Genomic DNA, 25,144 nt, shown 5'->3' on the forward strand with positions numbered 1-25,144 from the left:
CGGCGCCGTGGTTCGCCGATCGAGCCAGCCAGACACGGATATTAGTAGACCGGTAATTAGAGATTAACGTCCATGCCTGCGCAGGCGCGGTGCGACCAGATCCGGGTGCAGAGGTGGGTGATCGTAGCTCGTGGCACACCCTGTCTTATTCTCCCGGCTGCTCCGTTGGCCAGGGACTACTAAACTACTCTCCCGGCCGTGCGCCCGCCCTTGATCACCAATTTTCTGTGTTTTCTTTGCGCTAACCACTCTGTCTGCTTGCACTAATCAGACAGCCGCGACTTTTTGCTTGTGCCTTCGCTAGCTGGACTCACCAGCTAGCTAGCTGCTACTTGGATGCGGCAGAAGGCAGAGTATTGTTTTCGTTATGGCGATGGAGCTAGTAGGACGGGGTGTGGTGAGAACGACAGTGCAGAGTCAACGCACACAGAAACAAAAAAGGAGGGAGATAAGGATCAGAGATGTCCGATATCTTTGCGAAGGATCGCCGCACGCTTTGTCAACGGCTCGTGTTGGTGCTCGGCGTGGACCTTCAGGCTCCATCCACACGTGGCCAGTGGCAACTCAGCATGTTTTAGATCCCGTTTGGTATGGTTCCGGCTCACGAAAAAATCTCTGGTTTTAGCTCATCTGAAAAGTAGTTTTTTCTAGTTTTGGCTTATCTTATAGGAAAACGTTTGGCAAAACGGTTTCTCCCAGCTTTTTAGAATGTCTAGAAGATGTCAATTATCCATTGTGCCCTTGTATATGTATGTTGCTTGCACAGATGTGTTTTCTCCTTCCGTCCCTCGCTCGTTCCTTGGCTTGCGTCATGATATTCCTGTAGCCGCCTGCTGACCTCGGCAAACAAGGATCTCCCGCGGCTGCCCATGGCTCTCGCCACCTGGGACGATCCCGCCGCCCGTCGACCTCGGCAATTAAGGATCTCGCGCGGCTACCCGTGGCTCTCGTCGCTTAGGGCGATCCCACCGCCCGGGAAGCAGGCTCGCGCCACTGGCCCGAGTTGAGGAGCTCGCACGGCCACCCGTCAACTAGCCCTGTTCATCGGGTTGGTCCCAACCCGTGCAACCCGCCAAACTAGCCTGTGGAAACTGGCTACTCAGATTTCATCTGGGTTGGACTAAACCGTAGTTTAGACCAATAAACCAGGGGGCTCATCGGCAACTAGCGCTGCGCGGCAGCGACGGCCGGGCCGCTGACGATTACGCGAGTCCCGTTGAATCAAGCTAAACACAGATCATTATGTGTTACCGGCAGCTAATCGCGGCGATGCCCCCAGGACGTGGTTGTCGTGCAGCGAGAGAACCTGGAGGCCCCGCAGCCCGCCGAGCGTGCTTGGCGGCACACCACCGATGAGGGTGAACCGTTGAAGCGTGAAGGATCAAAGACTGCTGCTGAGTGCTGACGGATGAGTTGAACCGCTGAATGATGGATGAACAGGCCTGTGCATGGATCAAGATGGAGGACGGCCAGTCCGGTGGACCCCTAAAATTTGGAGGCCTGTGCCAGGCCGCACTCCCCTGCGCTCAGCCCTGGTAGGGTGGAGATTGGTAAGCAACTAAGCAAGGACTTCCATCCTAGAAGTGCATGAACTTGTTTTGGTGTCTCACGAAACTGACGCTCTCTAGGAGACGAATCAACCAGGGGCGCCGTCCACCATGCATTGACCCCAAGAACTCACGCACCAACGGCTGGAGGAGGGCGCATGGAGGGGAAGCACCACCAGGCTATGCGGCAGCACCGACGGCAGGAAGGCCACCGCCGACTGGAGCACGGGTGGTCGATTTGAGGATGGGCGCAGCAGATCGGGAGGAAGGGAAAGTGCGTGCGGAAGAAACGAAGGTCCGCCCCCAACGCGAAAATTGGTCGTTTCGTGCGTCTCGGTGCAAGCGATGACTTGGTTTCGTTTTTCCCTCCTCTCTCTCTCTTTAATTTCATGCCACATCAGATTTTTCTTACGTAGCACCCTAATAAATTCTTTGGACACTGGATGATGCGAAGGGTTGGAACTACCAGTCTCAGTGCACAGTTTTATTGTACTGTTATCAAGATTAAGAATTAGGTAACTATACTGTTATACTGTTATAGGATGAAATTCCTCTCACATACGATGAAACTCATCATTCTCTCTCCTCTTAAGCTGATGAGGAATAGAATTTAATGGTTATGAAACCTCCGCGATGTTCCTTTCGTATTCTTGCTCCTCTAGTTTGCCATTATTTTTCTGCTAGCTACGCTGACACGCAGGCTGGCTGCCGGGTGTCACCGAACAGTTGACCCGAGCCGCCGGCCCGCCACATTTCAGACCAGACAACCGAGTCGGAGTAGCAGCTAGAACTAGAAGCCAGAGGGCGACGGAAAAAAGCAACCGCTCGCGCGCATCTGATGATCCGAAAGCGACCCTCGGGATTCACACCTCCCCCCGCGGCGCGGCCGCGGTTGCCGCGGTATATTCCTCGCCTCCACCACCTCCCCGGGGGCAGTCCGGTAATTGCGCAGGTGCCAACAGAGCGGGAAAAGAAAAAAGAAAAAAAAAAACCACCCCGACACTTGTCGTCGGTAAATGAGCAGCCATGGCATGGCAGCAGCAGCGGCGAAACTTCTCCCCCACCTTCTCCGGTTCCCCTCGTGCGCGGCGTATATATACGCGCACACCTACACGCCCCCGCGCCCCGCCTCGCTCGCTCCAGTCTAGACGTGGCGGTTTGACTTTCTGACCGGGGAATCGGAACGGAGGTGCGCCGTCGTCCCTTTGGGGAGAGGAGAGGAGACGGGATCTTCGCTGGGGAATTCGGAGCCGGTGTGGGGTTGATTCACTCACTCGCCGCGGTTCTTGGAGGCGGAAGGGCGCGCGGGGGAGAGGAGACGCGTCTTCGCTGGATTCTGCCCTCTCGGGCTACGATCGAGGAGGTAATCTCTCCGCTCGTCTCGGCGCCGTCTCCCGCTTCTTCCTAGAGCTTCGATTTTCCTTTTTGGGGGGATTTCGTGGGGATTATGGACGGGACTGCGCGGTGTGCGGTAGAATCTGGTACTCGTGGGGGGTGCGGTTCAAGGTTTTGTAGGGGGAAAAGGAGTGTTTTTGTGGACTTTTCCCTTCGCTGCTCCGGACATTTGGTTTGATTCGTACTCCTGTGTGTTCTTTTCTTGTTTACTTACGGTGCGATCTGAAGGGTATCGATTGCATTCTTTGAGAAGTTAGCGGCTTACTAAGGATTTAAGGTTTTAGCATGTGGATTTGGACTGTGGGAAGCCTTTTTGCCCCCTTTTTTGGTTGGTCTCCGATGTTCTTGTTCGTTTGTTCAGGTGGCTTCAGAGTGTGGTAGCCTGTACATTTGACTTTGATGTGGAGAAGCTGCGAGCATAGTTCGAGTTGCAGGATTCAAGGTTTAGCATCCGGAATTGTGGTAGCACATAGGTAACCTCAATTTCGGTTAGATTTAGTTCATCTGCGGTGAAAGTTTCAGTTTCGGACAAGAAATGGTCAAAAGAGGTTGCTTGTAGTAGATGTTTTACTGATTTTGTGCGTGCCGTCCATTTGTAATGGGCTATCACGCGCCTTTTCTTTCTGGCATTGTCCTCATTGGAGTCTCTAGAAGGTGACAGATTTGCGTGGAAAGTAGTGATATTATCTGATTTCCTCCAGTATGGATGACGAGTAGGTTTTATTTGTGGGAAAGATGGTAGATTACTTTTGCTGTTGGGTACTTTTGCAAATTTGGAGGTTGCGGTAGTTACCAGATGGATATTCAATGACAACGTTAGCTTCCCAGTTATGTCCGTGTCACATCGAATATTCGGAGACTAATTAGGAGGACTAAATATGAGTTAATTATAAAACTAATTGCACAGATGGAGGCTAAACGGCGAGACGAATCTATTAAGCCTAATTAATCCATAATTAGCAAATGGTTACTGTAGCAGCACAATGTCAAATCATGGACTAATTAGGCTTAATAGATTCGTCTTGCCGTTTAGCCTCCATCTGTGTAGTGGGTTTTATAAATAGTCTATATTTAATACTTCTAATTAGTATTTAAACATTCGACGTGACAGGAGCTAAACTTTAGGCGGAGGAACCAAACACCCCCTTAAGGTACTCATGAAAGGTGCCCCATTCGGTTGCTCAATAGGGAAGTTCCATTCTGTTTGTGTCCCCAGTCGGAGTACCAGTGATTTTGGTGGTCCTTGAGAGTAGCTGATCTGACTATGAGTTAGCACAGAACATAGCGCTTCCCTTTTGTCTGTCATTATATTTATAACGGTGCGGCCATCTGTCAGTTTTGAGTAAGGAGTATAATTTTATTTTGTGTCATGCGTTACTCTGGTTTTCATGATGAGATTATGGAATCCGTTAGCGCTTATTACATACAGACAATGGGTAGAATTAATATGATAAACTGTTCATCAGTGCTCAGTCACTTTTGGTGCTTGATCAATCCTTGTAATTTTGTCATGTGCACCTTTTATTCTTAATGAAACTATTCTACTTAACTTTTGGAAACCTAGTGTAGCAAACAATGTAGATAACATTTTCTTCACATTTAGTAAATGTAAAGGAGACTTGAGGGTCAGGGAGTGGCCAGCTTCCTCAGAAGTGCTATCTGTTTTCATGTTGATGGACTGTGATTTCATTTTATTGTAGTTTGTGTTCATTTTCTGATTCAATGTTAGCTTAATATTATTTTCTTCCCTTCCAGCTTTGTTAGCAGCAGATATTAAAAGGTAGCATAATGAAGGCACCGTCTCTACTGGTTCAGTGTTTCCCTGGCTTGCTTCCCAGCAAGGCCACTAGTTGCGTGCCAATTGTATCTGAGAAGGATCTGCAGCTACCTTCTCCAGCTGTTGAAATAATCCCCTCAAAGGTACACTTAATTAGTCTGATTTGATTCATGTATATTTGAAAGGAGATGCTTTTTGCTTTCTGCAGAAGTTCCATTGATTCTCAAAAGCAGTATTCTTTGAACTTTTCCAGAGCGCCCATCCTTACAAATATGCTGGTGAGAAGGTCGATGTGCAAGGTCTTGATATTTTCAAGGTTAGCAGTGAATATAAATTCACTCTTTGATTAGGTTTCTTGTTGGAAATACAAATTGTTTGGTAATTCTTCAAAGACTCGTGCTATTGGAGTATTGGTCCTAATCTTCCAACTTTTCTATATGTTTCTGTTTTTTCAGGGGAAGGTCAGTGTAGCGGATATGATAGCCTTTTCACCTTCAGAAGTAGCATCAGCAAAATACGATGGTAACCATCTATTAAATAAGCTTGCAAGGTTTCCCCCCTCTGTTAGTGTATTCTAAGTATAGAAACTAACTGCATTTCTCTTTTCGCAGGAACTCTGAAATATTGGGAGAGTTCCATCACTCTTGTCAACATTCTTAAAAATGAGATCCGTGATGGACAGTTGAGCTTCAGGGGGAAGCGGGTTCTAGAGGTAACTCCTGCAAGAAATCTAGCTTCTTTATGTAGTTATTTCATCAAGTTGGTGCTCTGTACTCTACTAGTCTATACAGACTCTTGTGGTTTCTAGTCCTCCTTTTTGCTTCCATTGAAGCAGAAAGTATGGTAGAGCTTCATAATCTGGATTTATTCATAATGGTATCATTAGGCCCTTTGCTTATTCCAAGCTTCATTCTTTCTACCAAAAGTAGCTGCTAAGTTAGTAGTAATTGTATTTCAGCATGCATACATTTCAAAAAGATTCTGTGGCCACTTCTTGATTATCCTTTTGTTTTGACAATTGATGCAGCTCGGATGTGGATCTGGTCTGTCTGGCATTTTTGCCTGCTTGAAGGTGTGTTATCTTTCCATTGCTTATGATAACAGTCTAATAATATGGGATGCTTATTTCAAATAGATTTTACATTGTCTTTTTCAGTTGTGCCATGACTAACGTCTGACTTACTTAAATTCTACTTGCAGGGTGCATCCACAGTGCACTTTCAAGACATAAATGCAGAAACCATCCGATGCAGAACAATACCCAACGTTCTTGCAAATCTTGAGCAGGCGCGGGATAGGCAGAACAGACCATCTGAGAGCCCCGTTACACCATCTAGGCAGCTGTTGGCTCCCAATGTGCATTTCTATGCTGGCGAGTGGGATGAACTCCCTACAATTCTCTCAGTTGTGCAGCCACCCGCTGCACCAACAAACCTTAGCTTTTCTGAGGATGATTTTATGGATGGCTGCAGTAGTCATGACGGGAGTAGTATAGTTGGTCATGACTACTGCCCCCGACGATCTAGAAAGCTTTCTGGTAGCCGCGCATGGGAGAGAGCTAGTGAGACTGATCAAGCAGATGGTGGCTATGATGTAATTTTGATTTCTGATGTCCCCTATGCTGTGAACTCCCTGAAGAAGCTCTATGCCCTTATTTCAAAGGTCAGTTCCTTATTAGCCATGTCAGGTCCTGCATTTGTTATATATTTCCCCATGCATCCAGTTGAAATTGCGATGGAGCACGAAATTTGAAGCTTCTTAGGTTCTTTCTTTGATCAGGACTGTAGATGCTGATATAAAGTATTTTTACTGAAGCAGTGTCTTTCCCCCTCTAATATGCTGAGATGTCGATTTTGGTTCTGAAATCTATCTTTGTGGTTTTATTATTGCAGTGCCTTCGTCCCCCATATGGAGTCTTGTATGTGGCTTCAAAGAAGAACTTGGTCAGTTCCAATGGCGGTGCAAGGCAGCTTCGAGCTCTGATGGAAGAGGAAGGTGTCCTTGGTGGCCACTTCTTAACTGAGTTGTCTGACAGGGAGATATGGAAGTTCTTTTTCAAGTGAGCATATCCAGAAAGTGGGAAGAGGAGGAAATGAATCCTGACCTTTAAGACACAATTTTTTTATTTCTATCCGCAGTAATGTACATACGGCGAAGCATAGTTCCATTTATTCTTTGGTAGCAGGTTGAAAGAATTTGAAAAAAATGTGTAGGTGAGCTTGCTCAAGTATTGGAAACTTTACTGTTAGTAGATCTGCAGTGTCGTTATATTAAGTGCAGAAAGCAACTGTATTCCCCTTTTGCATACCGGATATATGATGATGGCGATTCAGTCAGATCATAATATTAGAAACTTTCACAAATTGCGCATCTTCCTGAGGATGTGTGCACTGTTGTGAGTTGGTTGGTATCTGTCTTGCTGATTCAGTGTACCTTGTAAAATTATGTTCCGCAAGTTTTGAGCTTGTTCGGCGACTCAAATCATCTGACATTAAGAGATTCATGCTAAAGAAAATAGTGTGGAAATGAGGTTACCCGAAATAATTCGTACGGTTAATAAGAAGTTCATGTGTCAAAACAAATTCTAGAGTGGATCCAGAGAAACTTTAGCCAAAATCTATTGACATTATGCAACCAAAATAGGTTTGTGTTGTATCCAATAGAGAAAATGCAGCACAAGACATTCTGCAGAATAACTTTAAGCTCCCATAGAAATTTACAGAAGAGCCAATGGGTTAAAAATAAACTTATTCCCAGTAATCACAGATTCAAGTATTTTACAGAAGGGCTTGAACCCTCACTTCGTCGAGCGCACGGAAGTGCCTAGCACTAGCAGTAGGCTAGTAGTACTACCAGTACCAGCAGTTTTTTTTTTCCCCCCGAACAATAGTACTACCAGCAGCGACCAGCACTGTACACCGTCTGTAGCAGTGGCTGCACACCCGCTGGTTCGCGATCATCCGACGTCACGTGCCCATCCGGAGTCGCGAGAAAAACCCCATCTCGCCGCCACCCTCAGCAGCCGGCCGGGCCCACTCGGCAGTCGAGTCGACGCGCCCCCATCCATCCCAAACCCGCACGGCAAAACCGCGCGCCTCCGCCCGCCCGACGCCACGCCCGCCAGCGCAGATCTCCGCGGTCCACGCCCATCGCCTTCCGCCGCACCGCAGCCCGTTTGCTCCGGCGGGCGAGGGTGACGCCCGCCCGCGCCGCTCGCGCTCGCTCTCCGGCTGGCTTGATCGATGGGGCACAGCTCGAGGAAGAAGAAGAAGCGGGGCGCGGCCGGGCGCAAGGCGGCCAAGGACCACGCCGGGCAGCTCGAGGGCGACCAGACCGCCCTCGACGAGGAGCTCACCGCCCTGTAAGTCACGCCTCCCGCTTGGGCGTTCACCGATTCTCTCGCCGAGTCTCGGCTTTGTGCGAATCCTGTTGCTGCGTGGCGTTCCGCATTTCAAGCGTGCGATTGCGGCGGTGCACGTGTGGGATTAATCCGCGATGGCGTTGTTAGCTGCTTTGATGTTTCCAACTGCTGGTAGCGGTACTATATTGTGGAGTGGTGTTTGTTCACCGTACTGCTTGTCGTTCCTTTTTTTGGGGGAAAGTAGTTGGATTGCCTACTGTTAATCATACGTGATTTGCATTCGTTGCTGATTATTTCAGTGCCGTGTATCGATCACTGTCTGTGGCCTTCTCACATTGTCTCATATTTCAGTGTTAGTGCTCTTCGTTTCATTGACCCTGAGCTGAGCTTGTGCATAGTTTTGCCGTTTTGCCTATTCCAAAACTGTTGCTGTCGAGACTGAGTAGAATGTAAATATCATTTCGTTTGTTCAGTTGGTGAGGAGTTCAATCTGTAGGCTCGGTGCTCAAGCTCGTGTGCTGCTGAATAGTTTTGACGATTACTCCTGGTCTAATACTTTTATTATTTCCCTGTGATTGCGTGATTTGAACTATGGTCTTTTCGGTATAATTGGGCGTTCTTGTTTAAATCGGATTCTTGTCTATTGTCTGCATGTCCATTAATAGCAGAAAAACATGCTATCTTGGATTTATATTTGTAGTTTAAAGTGGGACTGAATAAATGGTTTGCTAGTAAAACAAGCAATGACTGGTTCACTTTGCCAAATGTAAATAAAAGCAATCAGAGTTTTGTTCTAAAATCACCTGTGCCCCTTCATGAAACCTTTATCTGTTTGTATGATCTTAACTTCACCTTTTGGCACTACATCAATTAGGACTTCAATTTTTGGGGAGGACTTCAAAGTAAAATCAGAATCACCACAGACCCGATTTAACATATGTATCAGGTATTTTCTCATGCCCATACATATGGATTTTCTAATACGCATATTTAACAACTGACGCTTTGTTACAAATGAATAATTTAAACAGGCCTTATTCTGATGGCATGGGCTTTGAAGATCTAAATGTTTCAGCTATTCTTGATGTAACGTAAAGTGTCTTCCTCAAAGCTATAATAGTATTACCTATACTTGTTTGCTATTTGCAGTGGTAGACATTTACCTCTTGATTAAAATATAGATGCTTTCCTGGTTACCCTCACAAGTGTCCGAAGTTGCGGATCATACCTGAAAAAAACTTGTCTAAAGAAGATGCAAATCAGCTACTTTCACTTCTTGTTGATCAGGTATTTGACTTCACCTGACCATATTACTTATGATATGTTTTTACTAAGAGACCAGAGCTATTAGCATTAGTAATACAAGAAGCCTCATTCAAATTAGTGGGATTCGATGTTTTTCTTTTCAAAAAATTCAACCACGGGAAATGACACCCCCGTTGTTTGTCTTAAAGAAGGGGGGTTACCGAACCCTGAATATCCAGGAAACTTGCTGAAAAGAGTTCTCATTGAGGTGAACAGATTTTGCGAGCATTCTGGGTTCAGTATGGGTAGGTGGCCTTCTCAATGGAGACTAGAACAACTGAGCCATAGCTCAGTTCTCAAGTTGTTTTGCCTTTTGGTTTTCTACAAATGCACGCCCTTCAGTAATAAGTGATGTTCTGGACATCAACACGGTCTCCAAAACACAACTTTAACTAGTACCTTTTGATAAGAACATTTATAAAACCTAGCGAAGTTATAGTTTTGTGAAACTACATTTCAAGACAAATCTACTCATATAATTTTCAAATATGAAAACTCAACACATAAAAAGTAATTTATAACCAAAGTTTGAAATGGTTGACTTAAAATTACCCAAAAATGTCACTTATTTGTGACTATTGTATTGAAATTGTCATGCTGCAAAATTATAAGGACAGTTCAGACTATGTGTATGCATCCTTTTGTGAAGTGTTAGATGTCAAATTGTAGCAAAGCAGCTTCTACTCCTGTATATGGGCAAGTGCCAAAGTTGTATATGCTCGCTGTGATTGTGTGTGAAATAATTGTCCGATTATCACTTTACATTTAATAAAGGCACAAGTATAATTTTTCTTGAATACGCAGGAGAGCTGTGTATCATGTCATTGAAAAAGAAAATTATGGTACAGAAGCAGTCCAAACCATTACAAAGTTACATACAATGCGCCGCATACTAATTAAAATATGACCAACAGAAACCCAGCCAGGTTAACACAAAGGCCTAAGCTGAGACACGCTGGCTGTGCACCATAAAGCCTCCTTTGTTACCACTGTAAGAACAGTACTGACACAAGGAGACTCTCCATTGAAAACACACCCATTGCAGTTCTTCCAAATTTTTCAAGCAACAAGAACTATGAAGGCTCAAGTAGAATTTTCTAGTATATCTGTCAAGAGAGTCAGAAATATTAAGTTTTTTTGTTTGATTTTTTACTTCAAAATTATGAGTTCATAATATCTTACTAAATTGATCATTTGGTTTTTCCTTAGCACGACTCATGTATTTCCATATGTTGTTAGGCAAACATTTATTCCCGAGAAGGGCGTGTTATGATTTTCAATTTGTTTGAGGTTGCGCAAGAGTTTCTGTCAGAGATTGCTCCAGCTCATGTTTCAACGAGCAATGTAAGTCAGTTTTCTGATGACCTCTGATAGAATTTATAACATGCTTTGTTTTCCTTTGTTTTTGTTGTATGCACAGTGAAACTAGGGATGCATTGTTGTTTTAGCTATTTTGAATTATTCATTATGCACCCTTTGTACTGAAACTTTTTCATTGATCTATGATTTTCATGACATTATTTCATCTGTTGCTCTTGGATCATGCCTGAGGTTTCCTACTATCTAATGTTGTAGGCTTCTTGCTTGGGTTCAAGCTCAACTACTGATGTAGATGTGAAAGTTAACCTTGACAGTGATCCTTATCCTGGAATCTCTTACATATATACCTCCTTTGATCTGTATAGTCAGTTATACGATTATACTAGTTGGAGTCGACAAGGTCTAGATCTGACAACGGATAGTGACAGGAATACTACTGGCTCTCAAGTTAAATCAAGTGTTAGAAGCAAGAGGAAAACAATCATTGAAAAATCCCATGTCTCAGCTGATAAGATCAATAATGCTAAGAGCTCATCTGGTGATAAAGCTGAACAGAAACGTGCAACAAAGCATGGTGTCATACAGGAGGCATCCCCAAATTTACATGTTGTGGTGGAGGCTGAAAATGATAGCAAAATTTTTTCTACTAGCAATGGTGGAAATACAGCAGATACTCCAGAAAGGAGTTCTAGCAGCCTACGTGAGCCTGAGGTAATAACATAGAACTCCTGCAGGTTCATTTTGTTTTAATGTGTTTCGTAGATCAACTATGGCATCACATTTCTATAAGAGTAAGGTGCACCCAAAGTCCTTAAACTTTTCCTGGATTCTCATATATAGGTCCATGAACTCTCAAAGTGAGCATGTGGGAGAATTCAGGTCCACAATTGGGCTTAGAGTGAACCATGTGAAGAGTTTAAGTATCCAGATTCTCACTTTGATAGTTTATGAACCTCGGTGAGAATCCATGAAAAGTTTATGGACCCCGGGTGTATTTTACTCTTTCAATAAATTTACAAAGAAACGAGAGGAAAATTTAGCCTAGGGTCGCCCAAGGATTATCCTATTATGAGTAATACTATTTTTGGATTGAAGGAAACCATTTATATCCTGACTAGTATGACAATTCTCGAATGCCCCTTTTGCCAAGAGTTGTTAATTATCCTCCTCTTGGGTTTGAATTCTTTAGTATTGCTTTTACTTGCGATGGAGCTTTTTTAAATAGTTATGTTCTACTTTCAGTTTTACTTGTCTATGTGTTTGTGTTAAGACACTTGACTCATTGCACTGACATGCGTTTATTGTGGAACATGTGGAGTGGTCTCAAGTCTCAGCATATGCATTATTCTGACTGTATAATAAATCTGCTTCGCAACTTGGTGTATTGCCATGTTAATATATTGGTGACCTATTTATCCTTCGAGATCACACCCTGTAATTTGTACTATCGCTCCTGCTTTATGTTTTAGAATATTTACCTTCTTACTTTTAGTATCCTGTCTACTTGATTTAAGTAGAAATGGTTATGATTCATCCTAATCTGACTGCATGTTAATCAATACTCGTAGGACTCTGACCTTGCAGATGAAGCTTGGAATGAAGAAGATGATTCAGACTTTAGCTCCTCAAATAATTCATCTTATGTTTCAGACATGTTAGATGATGCTTCAAGGAATAAGAAAAGGGATTTAATTCTGGTAATTGTTTGTTCTCAAAACACCCTCTTTGAGTGACATTTTCTCCTTAATTGAACCTTGTTTGGTATCTTAATTAGGTACACCTTCTTCGGATAGCCTGTGCGTCTAAGGATTCTCTTTCAGCTGCTTTGCCAGCTATATCATCAGAGCTATGCAACATAGGGGTGTGTATAGTTGTTGTCTTTATTTTTGCGCTTTATTTCTTTTTGTCACCACTTCCAACTGAATGATCTCTCTCTTGGTAACTAGGTTCTTTCTGAGTGGGCTAAGGATTTAGTTTCTGACCCTCCTGCTGTTTTTGGGGAAACTTTCAGTCATGTTTTCGGGAAACAAATGGTAAGCTACACCTGTTTATCTTCTACTAATTCATGATTTACTTGTACCAGTACAATCTAGGTTGATAATCTATAGTTGCTATTTGACATTCTGATGACATTCACAAACAGATCTCTTCAGAGTGCTCTCTGTTTTGGAGAGCTGATAATACATCATCTAGGCCAAATTCCCGTTATTTGAATGATTTTGAGGAGCTCCGTTCCCTTGGTGAGTGTCTTATTCCCATTGGTAATGTTTTATCGTGTAATTTCAGGATGTATCAGTTGCAAAGTTCTAGAAGAATTTTGTCTGTTGGTGTTTCTTCAAATTAGTGCTTTCAAAAAAAAAAAAAACTAAAGGAAGTATTATGAAACCTTTGTTCCTAAATTAAATGTTATACAGGTTTTCGGGCTTACACCCCTGGAGCCCAAGAGCCCCAGATGCCGGGGGTGTGGCTCCTACCTGAGTAATATTAAAGATCTTGCCTTTAGTATTGAATTGTATGAGCTGCAATTTAACCATCTGTATGTATTTTCATCGATTAGCGACTCTCAAGGTACCATCTGTACAGGTCAGGGGGGCTTTGGTCGAGTTGCATTATGCAAAAACAAGCTAGATGGTCGGCAATATGCTGTAAAAAAGATACGCCTGAAGGATAGAAGTCCTCAAGTGAACGAGAAGATTTTAAGGTTTGTATATATATTCAATCAAGTTCTATTAGCCGAATGGGTTTTTGCTTTATGCAGTTTTTGCGTCCTTTCTATGCTCATGTTTGGAGGTCATCTTGTTGGCACGAGCAATGTAAAAGATCACTTCTAAGTTATATCAGTCAACCTCTGTTTTTATATTATTATGCATATTTTACATGTATTTCTATGTATTTGGCTGGGGCTAGTCAAGTCCCCTCTATGCCATTGTGTCTTTACGTGACCTGTTGAAGCGGCTTTTACATGTGACTTCTAACATGTTCTAAAACTTGTTTGATAATAGTATATAAATTATAAAGCCTTAGTAGCTTATTTCTATACCGCAAATTTCTGTATGTGTAGATGCACTATTGCTATGTAAGTTCATGTCACTTCTGCAATTTTTGTAATGGGCCAGGAAGGCGTTAGCTGACTAATTGTTAGTTTTATGTTCTTACAGGCATTCTGCCTTCCTATAGGATGTAGGAACTGTTAATCAATGAGGGTTACAGATATAGTATTTACTCATCATAAACTTATGTGGATGTGTTCCTCCTTTTTCCCCTTTCTTTTTAAGGAGTTTGCTCCAGCACATCTGTTATGCCTTTTTGATGTTTCTCATTAATATTTTTGCAAGGTACTCAGAGAGGTAGCAACACTTTCACGATTGCAACATCAACATGTTGTCCGTTATTACCAGGTGATCATCTCCATAGATATGCCTTTTTGCTTCCAAAAATAATCATTTTACTCGACATTTTGTATCGACCAATTCTGACTCACCTGTCATTGAGGTGGCAGGCATGGGTTGAAACTGAATATGGTCATCATGATATCTTGAATGCTGGTGGATCCCGCACTGCTGAGAGCTCTATCTTTAGTTATGACGACATCAGCCTATCAGATGCAGGAGGTGGAAATAAGCAGGAATCCACATACTTGTACATCCAAATGGAGTATTGTCCTAGGTGTGTTTCATTGTGCAGCTATGCACTAAGGAAAGTTGTGCAGCATTCTCTTCACCAGTTTTTATTTTCACGTTATCTTTATTGCGAAACTCCTGGTGCTTGAGCCGTATATTAAAATTTGTTATAATTTATCAAGGATACACTACACTTGTACCATTGAAAAGATCTCACTCCTCTTAATAATATTAAGAATTCTTTTATTCCTGAACCAGTAATATGGGATATTATAGTCATATCCTTCAATCGTTTTCTTGGTTTTAGCTGGATTAGAAATATGTATTCTAAAAAAAATGGAGGCTGTAAGTTAAACTAGTTAATATTTGCAGAGTTATAATTTTGAAGGGTTCTCATGGGCCTGGTAGTTTGAATTTTTGGAACTTTAGAAAGTGTGATCTTTCTTTCTGCATTTTCAGTCATTGAGTGCCATTCTACAGTAAGATATTGATTATAGTCTTTCTACATCTAACTTCTTTTGAACTTTTTTTTTCCTGAAAAGGACCTTGCGACAGGATTTTGAGACATACAGTTCATCTTTCAATGTTGACCATGCATGGCACCTATTCCGACAAATTGTGGAAGGTCTAGCTCATGTCCATAGTCAAGGAATCATACACCGTGACCTGACACCCAGCAACATATTTTTTGACGTTCGCAATGATATTAAGATTGGGGATTTTGGTCTAGGTATGTACTATGTACAGCACATGATGATATCCAGAACCAGCATATCTTTTCAAGCTGGTTTTGTTTTTATTCTAATTTTTAGCACTATGTACTACTAAACATAAAATCATATAGTGTCATAAGATGCAATTGTTGCTGATATTTTATTTCTTCCTTTGGTTGCCATGCTGTGAATTATTTTGTATCCTGCATCATGCAGTATTCCTTTTTTATTGTTTTATGTAACCTGATAGCTTGGAAAGAGGATCTGGAAGACTTGGGCGCCCGGTAAATGCCGGTTCTTCATGTGGTTGGTGGTTAGGGACAGGTGTTGGACAGCTGATCGGTTAGCAAAGAGGAATCTGCCACACCCTGCAAGCTGCCCACACTGTGATCAAGCGGAGGAAACCATTAATCACCTGCTGATAGAATGTGTCTTCGCTCGAGAGTTTTGGTTTAATATTCTGAGGAGGATTGGACTGCAGACTCTCACCCCTCATCCGGATGCGAGAAGCTTTGAGGACTGGTGGGAAATAAGTTCTAACAATGTGCCTGCTCCCATTAGAAAAGGCCTTAACTCTCTAGTTATTTTGGGAGCCTGGACGCTGTGGAACCATCGCATCCGATGTGTTTTTGATGGGGCCTCTCCAAGTGTTACCATAGCCTTGTTTGTCGGCCAGCGAGGAGTTACATTTGTGGGGTATGGCTGGAGCTTGAGGAGTCAATCACCTCCTTGCTCTAGTGCCAGTTGAGGAGTGAATGTTTAGGTCGAGGTCGGTTGTTATTCTGTGGAAAAGGCGCTCGTTGGTATGATTCCATAGTGGGGTGTGTGTGTGTGGGTTGTAAGGGTTCTTATTCCTTTTTTCTTCTTAATATAATGATACGCAGCTCTCCTGCGTGTTCGAGAAAAACGTTTTAATATGCAATTGGTAAGCTTCTATGGTATGAGTGAGCTAGCCTTCTCTGTTGTCGTCACTATATCCTTGTTTCACGTGGTATTGGCAAATACAACTATACAACTCTCAATGCATGTGAAGTTTTTAACTTCACTTGTTGCTCTCTAGTATATTGGCAATTGAATTGTCAAATGAATGCACTGATCTAGCTATGATGCATTGATGCTTAAACTGGCAGTGCTTTACTTTGCAATCATGACTACTTGCACTTCTCAAAAAGTGATCGAAAAAAAATCTCAGCTGAAAATATTTTTATCATTGTTGTCAGCCAAATTTCTGAAGCTGGAGCAGCTAGATCATGACCAATATCTTCCTACTGAGGCAATGGGTGTTTCAATGGATGGAACAGGTCAAGTTGGTACATATTTTTATACCGCACCTGAGGTAGAGCAGAAATGGCCACAGATAAATGAAAAGGTCAGAACAATTTACTTGGGTCTTTTAGCTCGAGAAGTGAACAAAAAATCTATTTATAAAATGTGGTTGGTCTACCCTATGGGATATGTTTTAGTATTTGCTTTTCCTTTTGTTGATGTTTCACTTTGTAGACAGTGTATTCGCTTATTCTCGAAATGAATTCAGAGCTCATACCCATGGTTTTAAACATTTGGTAATATAACATTATTTCCTTTTAATATGGCTCTTATTTATGTCAATCTTGTCAGGTTGACATGTACAGTTTGGGAGTTATATTCTTTGAGCTTTGGCATCCATTTGCCACAGCGATGGAAAGGCATCTTGTTCTTTCTGATCTTAAGCAGAAGGGAGATCTTCCAAAATCATGGGCAGCACAATTTCCTGGCCAGTTAAATCTGTTAAGACGCTTACTGTCTTCAAGCCCATCTGACCGTCCATCTGCTGTTGAGGTTTTACAAAGTGAGCTGCCTCCTCGGATGGAAGACGAGTGGCTAAATGGTAAGCCCTTAACTTTTTTGCATTATTGTTACATCATTACCACCTGAAGAACAGATCATGACCTGACCATTGATCGAAGTTAATGCCTGCTAAAAGAATTTGGATTGATGAATTTTAAGCTTCTTCTTTTTTCACATGGCCTGCTGCCTAAGTATAAGGGGTCCATTTGTCTGTGCTATATTTTTTTTCCCTTGAACACGCAAGAGATGCGTATCATTGTGCCCGTGATTAGACCCTTTAAGCCCCAACGCCTGAAATCTAAGCAGATCAATCTGCGAAGTGTGCTTCGAGAACAAAAGATGGCCTCGAAACTATCAACTACTCATTAGGATCCAGGGCTGTCAAGAGGAAGAGCCCTCGAGCCCCTGCCATCGCCCACAGCTGCGCTTCTTCTTCGGCAAGCAGCAAGGCCCCTGCCATACTAGGTGCCACTTCATAAAAAACACAGTGGTTCCGGTGTTTCCATAGAGTCCAAGCACCAAGGATAACAAGATAATTAAGCCCATTTTGTTCTAGGCCATTGACCCTTTCACTCGCAGTGCTCCACCAGTCATGAAAGCTTCCATCCTTGGCTGACGGTGGTAGCTTTTGGAGCCAATAGCACCTGAGGAGGCTGAACCAAAATTGTCCTGCAAACACACAGTTGGTCAGCAAGTGGTCAATTGTTTCCTCTTCTTCATCACAGTGAGGACATGGGGTAGGGTGTGGTAGGTTCCTTCAAGCAAGTCGATCTGCAGGACCACGGTTTCCAAATGCGCTCCCAGGACGGGAATGGGACAGACCCCTGAAGAAGTTTATATAAACTGATTTACTTTAGTACTGTCCTGTACTCCTCACTGCAACTCGACTCCAGCTAGTATATCCCATAATGCCCGGTACTCAGCAAGCACAGGAACAGAAGTAGCACCCTGAATGTCACGATCCAACTTTGATTTGTTAGGGGTTTAGGGATTCACATACTGTGCACCGATCAACCTTTCTTTTAGGCACCATGGCAAACAGGTTTGGTGCAATATCAATAATTCGTTGACCCCCAACCACCTATTCTTCCAAAACAAAGTGTGTGCATTATCACCAATGTTTATTTCAACTGCCATGGAGAAGAAAGCATGCACGTATTCATGCAGCTTGATTGGGAAACATACCAAGGCCTGTTAGGATCCTTTTTCTGCAGCCATAGCCATCTCATTTTAGGAGCCCAACCAAGAGTTTGGATATTATAGATACTTAAACCACCTAATTCCTCAGGTCGCTGCACTGTCTGTGCTATATTGGGCACCTGCGAACTGTGATGTGTTATGAATAACACTTATATTCAATATATGAGGGCTCTAATCTCACAAAACCCCTTATACAATGTTGAAAATACAAAGAAGTACATATACATTTAACATAATGTACTGTCCTTTGTTGTTTGTGAATTGATTTGGCTGCTCATATGCAGAGCGTGTGTCCACTGTATTTATTGAATGAATCGGTATATTTGACTCCATTTCATCTGGAAATTTCACCTAATCTTTAAAACATTTTCTTTTTGTAAATAGCCACTGCAAGTACCTTTAAATTCATATTTGAACTGCTGGAGCCATAAAAGCCTTCTCTGTCATGTACATCTCTGAACCCTGGCCCTATAATTGAAGAGCCAATTTGATCTTTTTGACTGATTTGTGCTCACTACTTTTTGGCAATTGGTACAGATGTACTTAGAATGATACAGACACCAGAGGACACATATGTTTATGACCGAGTTATATCTACAATATTTAATGAGGAGAGGATGATTGCCAAAATGCAATGCCAACATGAAAGCAGCAAAAAGTCCACTGATAACAGTGAACTTTTGGATACCATCATTGAGGTTGCCAAGGAGGTTTTCAAGCGACATTGTGCTAAAAGGTTCCAAATATCTCCCTTGCATACTTTGGAAGGGAATTTTACTGAACATAGGTATGTTATTTCCACACCACTTAAATGTCTCATGTTTTGTTTTGGGTAATAACTGATGGATGTTTGTTCTTATAAGAGAGAAACAGACAAATGATGCCTATTTTTTTACTAACCGATCTGCACTGAGTTTGATGCTGTTGCCTACAATTTTCTAGGGGAAAGACGGTGAAAATTTTAACTCAAGGAGGAGAGATGCTAGAACTTTGCTATGAACTGCGAACACCATTTGTTATGTCAATTGCTCGTAATGAGGTCTGTGACAAGTTGCTGTCCCTTTTGTGTTTTCACTTGTGTGAATGTGTTTGCTTTTATTTTTGGTTTTTTTAATATTATGCATATTCTGAGTTTTTAGATTAATCTGATTCGTTGCCTTTTTTATACAAAATAATTTAGTTGTTAGATTGGGTACAAAATAATCTCATTTTTCTTTTACTTGTCATTTTGGACGTAGATGTAGCCTGTGGTATATGTTATCATTGTTTTTTAATCATTTGTGCATTTTCTTAGGGATATTAACCAAATTTATTAAAAATGTAGATACAAAAGGTGTATTAGGAAAAAATCAAGTGAAAAATTTTGGAAATTGGTTGTATATTAGTGGTCAAAAGTTTTGAAGCATCGCTCCATAGTAGAAATAAAAGAGAACAGAAGAGCTCAGCTCATGTGTATATCAGTTGGTGGCGAATATAGTACTATCCTACTTGTAGAGTGCACTGACTGCCTTCTGTGCCCGTGGCCTGAAACACTTGTTCCAGAAGGTGGCGTAGTTTTTTGCTTTTCGACCGTAAGGCCCCATAAATTTGAATGTGCATGTTGCGTGATCACATTTTCTAGTTCAACTTCTAAGGGGTTTAATACTTAATTATAGTAACGTGGTCCTGGGCATCTAGCGTGGATCCAGCAAAAAAAAAAAATCCATTTGATCAAGGCCAGGTCAACTAGCCATCTGTTGGGTCACTGTGTTGGGATTTTCTGGAAGCATATGACTCATCTTTGCTTTCTTTTTTTCTCTCCTTATTTACTCATAAATTCATCTGCAGACATCATCATTTAAGCGCTATGAAATATCATGGGTTCATAGAAGGGCTGTTGGCCATTCAACTCCTTATCGTTTTCTTCAGGTAAATGCTTTAAATGGATGGGATTACCATTTAAACACAAACAAATTTTTTAGTTTGCACCATTCATTTTTTACTCTTTTGCTCACGAAATAATTGAAGAAATCCTTCTCAAAGATAATGCTGATATCCTGTTAGGGTGATTTTGACATTATTGGCGGTGCTTCACCAATACCAGAGGCTGAAATCATTAAGGTATTATCTCCTGTATTCTTGCTATCATATCTTTCATTTTGTAAGAAAATCATCAGCAGGAGGTAAAAATATCTTGGAAGGTGCATTTTAAAATTAAAAATGGTGTTTTGTGTTGTCATAACTGTTTCCATGTGATGATAGGTGGCATTGGACCTTGGGACCCGTTTTTATGATTCCAAGGCACTAGTCATACGTCTGAATCATGGCAAACTTGCTGAAGCAATTTGCTCCTGGGCAGGGGTTTCTCAGGAACGAAGACAAAATGTTGCTGAGGTATGATATTCTGCGTTACTTGTTTTGGAAACTTTTGCGACTATATTTTTTTTGAAACTGTTTTGCGACCATATTAGCTGATACTTTCTTTCTGTTTTCAGTTTCTATCTTCAACTCTTGTTCAATATTGGCCAAATAACGCTGACCGCAAGTCACAGTGGAGTTTGATTAGGGGGCAACTATTACAGGTACAAGAAGCATTTAGGTAGTGATCCACCGATCCATTATAGTGCACTATCAAGGAGTAGCTTTATAACTTTTTTTGTTTATAGGAGCATCTTTGATAGCACTACAATGTGGAAATTGCAACTCACACACTTGGATTCGTGGAATAAGTTATCTTCCGTGTGACATCGTGTCTCGTTAGATAAATGATCATGCTTCTCCACACCCAACCAACCATATCAAAAGGCCAACCAAAAGATTCGATATGGACTTGTAGAACTATGCTACTGTGGTTATAAATGCTTTTTCTTGGGAATATTTTAGTTTCTATTTAAGTGGTTGTGCTAGATTATTATATAGATTATTATGAACTCTACCTATGTTGTCTCAGTATAGCAGGTCCTAAGCCCTGGCAAAGGAGGAGGGTTGTGATAGGCTTGGTGAGCCAACGTTAAACCTAGCCATTGTAATGGAGATGAAACCCAAGAGAAATCCGTTGGGGCGTAACCCTCTTAGCGACGCGCCATATCGGAACCCGTGTATGGTGTTAAATGGGCAAGGGCCGGGTCGTCTCCCCCTTGGTGACGTGTCGTGTCGCGTTTTGAGAATGGTGTCAAGTGAGCAAGGATCGGGTCGTCATTTCCTTAGTGGCACGCTACATCGACGCCCGGGTGTAGTGAAAAATGAGCAAGGGTCTTCACATCTCTCTCGACGGGTGCGAAGGGCAAGGAAGCTAGTCGAACCAACTAGTTTATTTTGCCCGAACCCTGATTTGTGGCTCTTGTTGGGTTTCAATTCTAGCCTACCCCAACTTGCTTGGGACTGAAAGGCTATGTTGTTGTTGTTGTTGTTGTTGTTGTTGTTGCTAGATTATTATGGGTATGAACATCATTTAATGCAAATGTAGCATTTTGCTAATAGTTTTGATGACATCAGCTAGTTTATCGAATGCTTCAGGATCTTCGTCTTTCTGAAGAAGTTGTTGAGAAGCTACATAAAGCAGATCAGCGGTTTTGTGGCTCTGCAGATCAAGTACTTGCTAGATTAAGAGGGACCCTCTTCTATGGTAGTGATACTTCACTTAATCTTTGTTGTATTAGATGCTTAAATCTAGAAACCGGAATATTTAATTGTTGTTACTGTGAGTTTCTTGTTGTAGATAAATCTGCTTGCAAAGCTCTTGATGATCTATCTGCACTTCTGAAATGTTTGAGAGTATGGTTGGTAGATGAACCGATTACTATTGATGTACTCATGCCTCCCTCAGAATGTTACTATACAGATTTGTTTTTCCAGGTGAAGTATTATAACCTAACAACTCTGGATTTTTTTTCACTCTAAATTGTTGCCAAACATTTCTATAGAACACACTTTTATCTTGGGAGAGAACCCTATTTTGTTCCTCGTTATGAAAGTTAACCAGAGCATTCTAATGTCATATTTATTACTTGTCTGAGATAATTGAGAAGAAAAACAGTTGAAAAGAACAGAAAACAAGATATTGCACTTAGAATGCTAGTTGATTCATATGAAATAATAAGTCATGTGTCAATATGTGCAAAGCATTTTATTAGTGTTCATGCTTTGCTCCTTTGAAATTTTACATATTTTCTTCTTGATATGGCACATGCAATTAACCCTGTCTGAACACAGGTATATTCAAAAGAAGGTAATCATGGACCAAGTTTCCATGAAAAGTTGTTGGCGGTTGGTGGACGATATGATTGGTTGATGGAACAAGCTTGGGATAAGGCATATGTAAGTTGTACTAGATGCCCTCTGCATGCTAAAGGGGATACCTTGATAGCATCTATTTAAACGAATAACTACATGCGGATGGCACAAGATCTTAGCTTTTTAACTGTACAGAAACATCTTTCAGATGCTGCATATTGTCCCATATTTGTCTATGGGAGTTAAATTATTGTTGTTATTCCCACAACTACCTTTCATTTAAAAAAGAATAGAGAAATAGTGTCCACTGATTTCAGTTTTCTAATTGTTACAGAAATCAAAGCCCCCAGGTGCTGTTGGTGTGAGCATTGCGCTCGAGAAATTCCTTCCTAATAATCCTTCATCTGATCTGGGGTTGCCAAGATTATTGTCCAGGTGATCATAGATACTTTTGAATGACACATTTCCATCTGATGTCAGCGATCCTTTAAACAATTTCTGTGGCCTTCAGGATTGAACCTAGCATCAGTGTGCTTGTCTGTTCAAGGGGAGGTGGTGGTCTGTTAAATGAGCGCATGGAACTTGTTGCAGAGCTTTGGACAGCTAACATAAAGGTGGGTTCCAAAAGTATCACAGGCAAGGATCGGTGAGGAGAGTGAAGCAATTATGATCACTGCTGATAGATTCACTATTTTCAGGCTCAGTTTGTTCCTCAGGAAGACCCAAGTCTTCAAGAACAGTATGAATATGCCAGTGATCATGACATCAAATGCCTGGTATTTATCACTGAATCAGGTGTCTCACAAACAGATCTTGTGAAGGTAAATACATTAAAGTCGGCTACTGTATTTTGTTTTTTCTGTTACAAGTATTTTCCTTTTCTCACAAAAAAAAAACATGCTAGGGACCGCACCTTGCTTTTATCCGACTGCTATCCATTTTATTTGCATTTGTATTGTGTGTTTCTGCTGGACTGACTATGAACTTTTAAAGGCATTTCAAATCTGCCTATCAATTGTAGTTTCTAGCTAGCAAAAACTTCTCTCATATGTTGAGCTTATATGACAAATTTCAAGAGCACTGAATTAATTTACTTGACTAGGATTGGTGATCAAATTGCCAATTGTATCGCATGTTCACAGTAACTCTGAGGCATCGGAAAATCTTAATACAAGTTCGTGTTTCTTGATGTTATTCTAATGTGATGATGGGAGGCAAAAACTATCTTATGAAATGGTGAACTCTTCTAGATACATAAAAAGATGGTTATTCAGAAATTAAAATGAAAGAAACCTGTTGTTTGGTTATTACTCTAGAGTATAAACCTTCAGTAATGTGCATGTTCTAAGTGCAGAGGAAGCTCTTATCAATTCTCCCTTTTTGGATTCGCAAAAAAAATCTCCCTTTTTGGCATCTATGTCACAGGTTCGGCATCTTGATTTTAAAAGGGAGAAGGATGTTAAAAGAGAGGAACTTATAAAGTTCCTGTCTGAGGCAATATGTTCACAGTTCAAAAATCCTACTATCTGGAGCCTGACCAGTGGCCCTCCTTAGTCATTTTGTGTGCAGGTTTGTTCTAGCATGGCATCAAGAAATGATTAACTTTTTTACTGCCTTGTTTGTGTAGAACATTTATCTTGTATTAATCTCCATTATATTTGAATTCCATTCTTTTCAGAATTGAGCCAATTTTGTGGCTTCTGGTGCCTCTCTTAAACTTACAGGTGAAAGCAGCATTTTCTGTTCAAACTTGTCAAGGCACAAGCACAATCATGCATGCTGGCGTCCGCGCAAATTTATTAAGGCATTGCTCTCTGCAGTCTTGTGTGCCCTTCTGTGGACCGAGGGCCAACGCTACGCCCTGTGGCCTGCGGCCTCAACCGAAGATGGGCGCAGTGATTGGTTAATTGGCGTAATCCTGGTTGTCCTTCCGAGGACCAAAGCCATGCAACATGCAAGGTTGCTGCAAATACAAGGTGGCGGGTAGTTGGTGCAATTCTGCAGTTTTGGGGTTATTGGGTAGGTCATAGGTGTGGAGGATTTGATCCTGTAAAGGTGCACAATATTCCTGTTAATGGCACAGTTGCTATGCAACAGAACTCCCTTTCTTTTGTGTGCGTGTGATTTTTTTTTTCCCTACAGGGCTGCCTTGTACTTAGTCCGTTCTTTGTAGCCCATGTACTGATGTACATTCCTGGGGATTGCTGATGGGAAATGATCCATTTTGCAACTGCATGTGCGAAGAAAGCATGGCGTGTGATTGTGTGAAGCTTTGCTACGTGCGCATGAAACTCGAAGGCCTAGTCCTCACTAAAGTAGTTAAGATCTTGGTCGTTTTTAGTTTGTATCCTGAACCAGCAGTATGTTGTGGTAGATTGAGCGAGTAGCGAGGCAAGGGGCGGCGGGACGACTGACGAGGGGAGCAGGAGCACGGTAGGACGAGGAGGGGATTGAGCGGCGCCCGATCGGTGTCCTTTTGTCAGCAGGAGTGAGGAGTACGTGCTGGACTGGTTGCAGACTTTCTCCATTAAATAAGACATGCAAATTTAAGTTTTTTTTTTCTAGCTGCTGCGGGCCTCCGCTTTGCGATCGACTCGTACTCGATTCGTGCTGGCGAATTTCGTGTTCCGTTTGGTCGGTGGCTACTGGCTTCGGCAGCCGTTTGATTATCACCACTCAGGGTCCTTGTTTCAATTCCGAGGCCTGCATAATTTCGGTGTGTCCAAGTGCTATGTATCGGCATTGCCTGTGCTTTTGTGGTGACTGGTGACTTTTGACATCATCCTTACTACGCTCCAAGTGACTCACTTCTCACGAGCCGCTGCTTTACACGGTGATTTGTGTAGGATCTGGCTTGGCTATACACG

General features: G+C 42.0%; 2 protein-coding genes across 10 annotated transcripts; both read left to right on the plus strand.

Moving 5' to 3' along the window:
• The first annotated feature begins 2,551 nt into the window (after positions 1–2,551).
• On the plus strand, positions 2,552–7,129 carry LOC101755614. 2 transcript variants are annotated; one of them, XM_022828731.1, is made up of 9 exons: positions 2,552–2,910; positions 4,054–4,093; positions 4,698–4,862; positions 4,973–5,035; positions 5,175–5,241; positions 5,331–5,431; positions 5,747–5,791; positions 5,920–6,381; positions 6,612–7,129. In XM_022828731.1, exons 3-9 carry the CDS (start codon positions 4,731–4,733, stop codon positions 6,780–6,782), a joined length of 1,041 nt encoding a protein of 346 aa, XP_022684466.1. In that variant the 5' UTR covers positions 2,552–2,910; positions 4,054–4,093; positions 4,698–4,730; the 3' UTR covers positions 6,783–7,129. The 2 variants fall into 2 exon arrangements, with proteins under 2 accessions (XP_022684466.1, XP_004976058.1); XM_004976001.4 differs by lacking the exon at positions 4,054–4,093 and having other exon boundaries at positions 2,553–2,910.
• Positions 7,130–7,724: 595 nt separating this feature from the next.
• Positions 7,725–24,546, plus strand: LOC101756420 (eIF-2-alpha kinase GCN2). Of its 8 annotated transcripts, XR_215543.3 has the most exons (31): positions 7,727–8,080; positions 8,955–9,026; positions 9,112–9,171; positions 9,262–9,367; positions 10,625–10,729; positions 10,961–11,416; positions 12,274–12,402; positions 12,480–12,566; positions 12,652–12,738; positions 12,849–12,945; positions 13,289–13,406; positions 14,049–14,103; positions 14,205–14,371; positions 14,868–15,055; positions 16,259–16,407; positions 16,656–16,905; positions 18,603–18,852; positions 19,008–19,104; positions 19,893–19,973; positions 20,109–20,165; positions 20,307–20,438; positions 20,540–20,626; positions 21,561–21,669; positions 21,763–21,899; positions 22,257–22,361; positions 22,612–22,712; positions 22,789–22,891; positions 22,976–23,098; positions 23,703–23,846; positions 23,956–24,001; positions 24,098–24,546. XR_215543.3 is itself a non-coding variant. In XM_004976002.3 (30 exons), exons 1-29 carry the CDS (start codon positions 7,962–7,964, stop codon positions 23,829–23,831), a joined length of 3,756 nt encoding a protein of 1,251 aa, XP_004976059.1. In that variant the 5' UTR covers positions 7,727–7,961; the 3' UTR covers positions 23,832–23,846; positions 23,956–24,546. The 8 variants fall into 8 exon arrangements, 5 of the variants coding, with proteins under 5 accessions (XP_022684012.1, XP_004976059.1, XP_004976060.1 ...); XM_004976002.3 differs by having other exon boundaries at positions 23,956–24,546; XM_004976003.3 differs by lacking the exon at positions 23,956–24,001 and having other exon boundaries at positions 24,002–24,546.
• Positions 24,547–25,144: the final 598 nt, after the last annotated feature.

This window comes from Setaria italica, chromosome VII (genome assembly GCF_000263155.2).
Source record: "Setaria italica strain Yugu1 chromosome VII, Setaria_italica_v2.0, whole genome shotgun sequence".
Lineage (NCBI taxonomy): Eukaryota > Viridiplantae > Streptophyta > Magnoliopsida > Poales > Poaceae > Setaria > Setaria italica.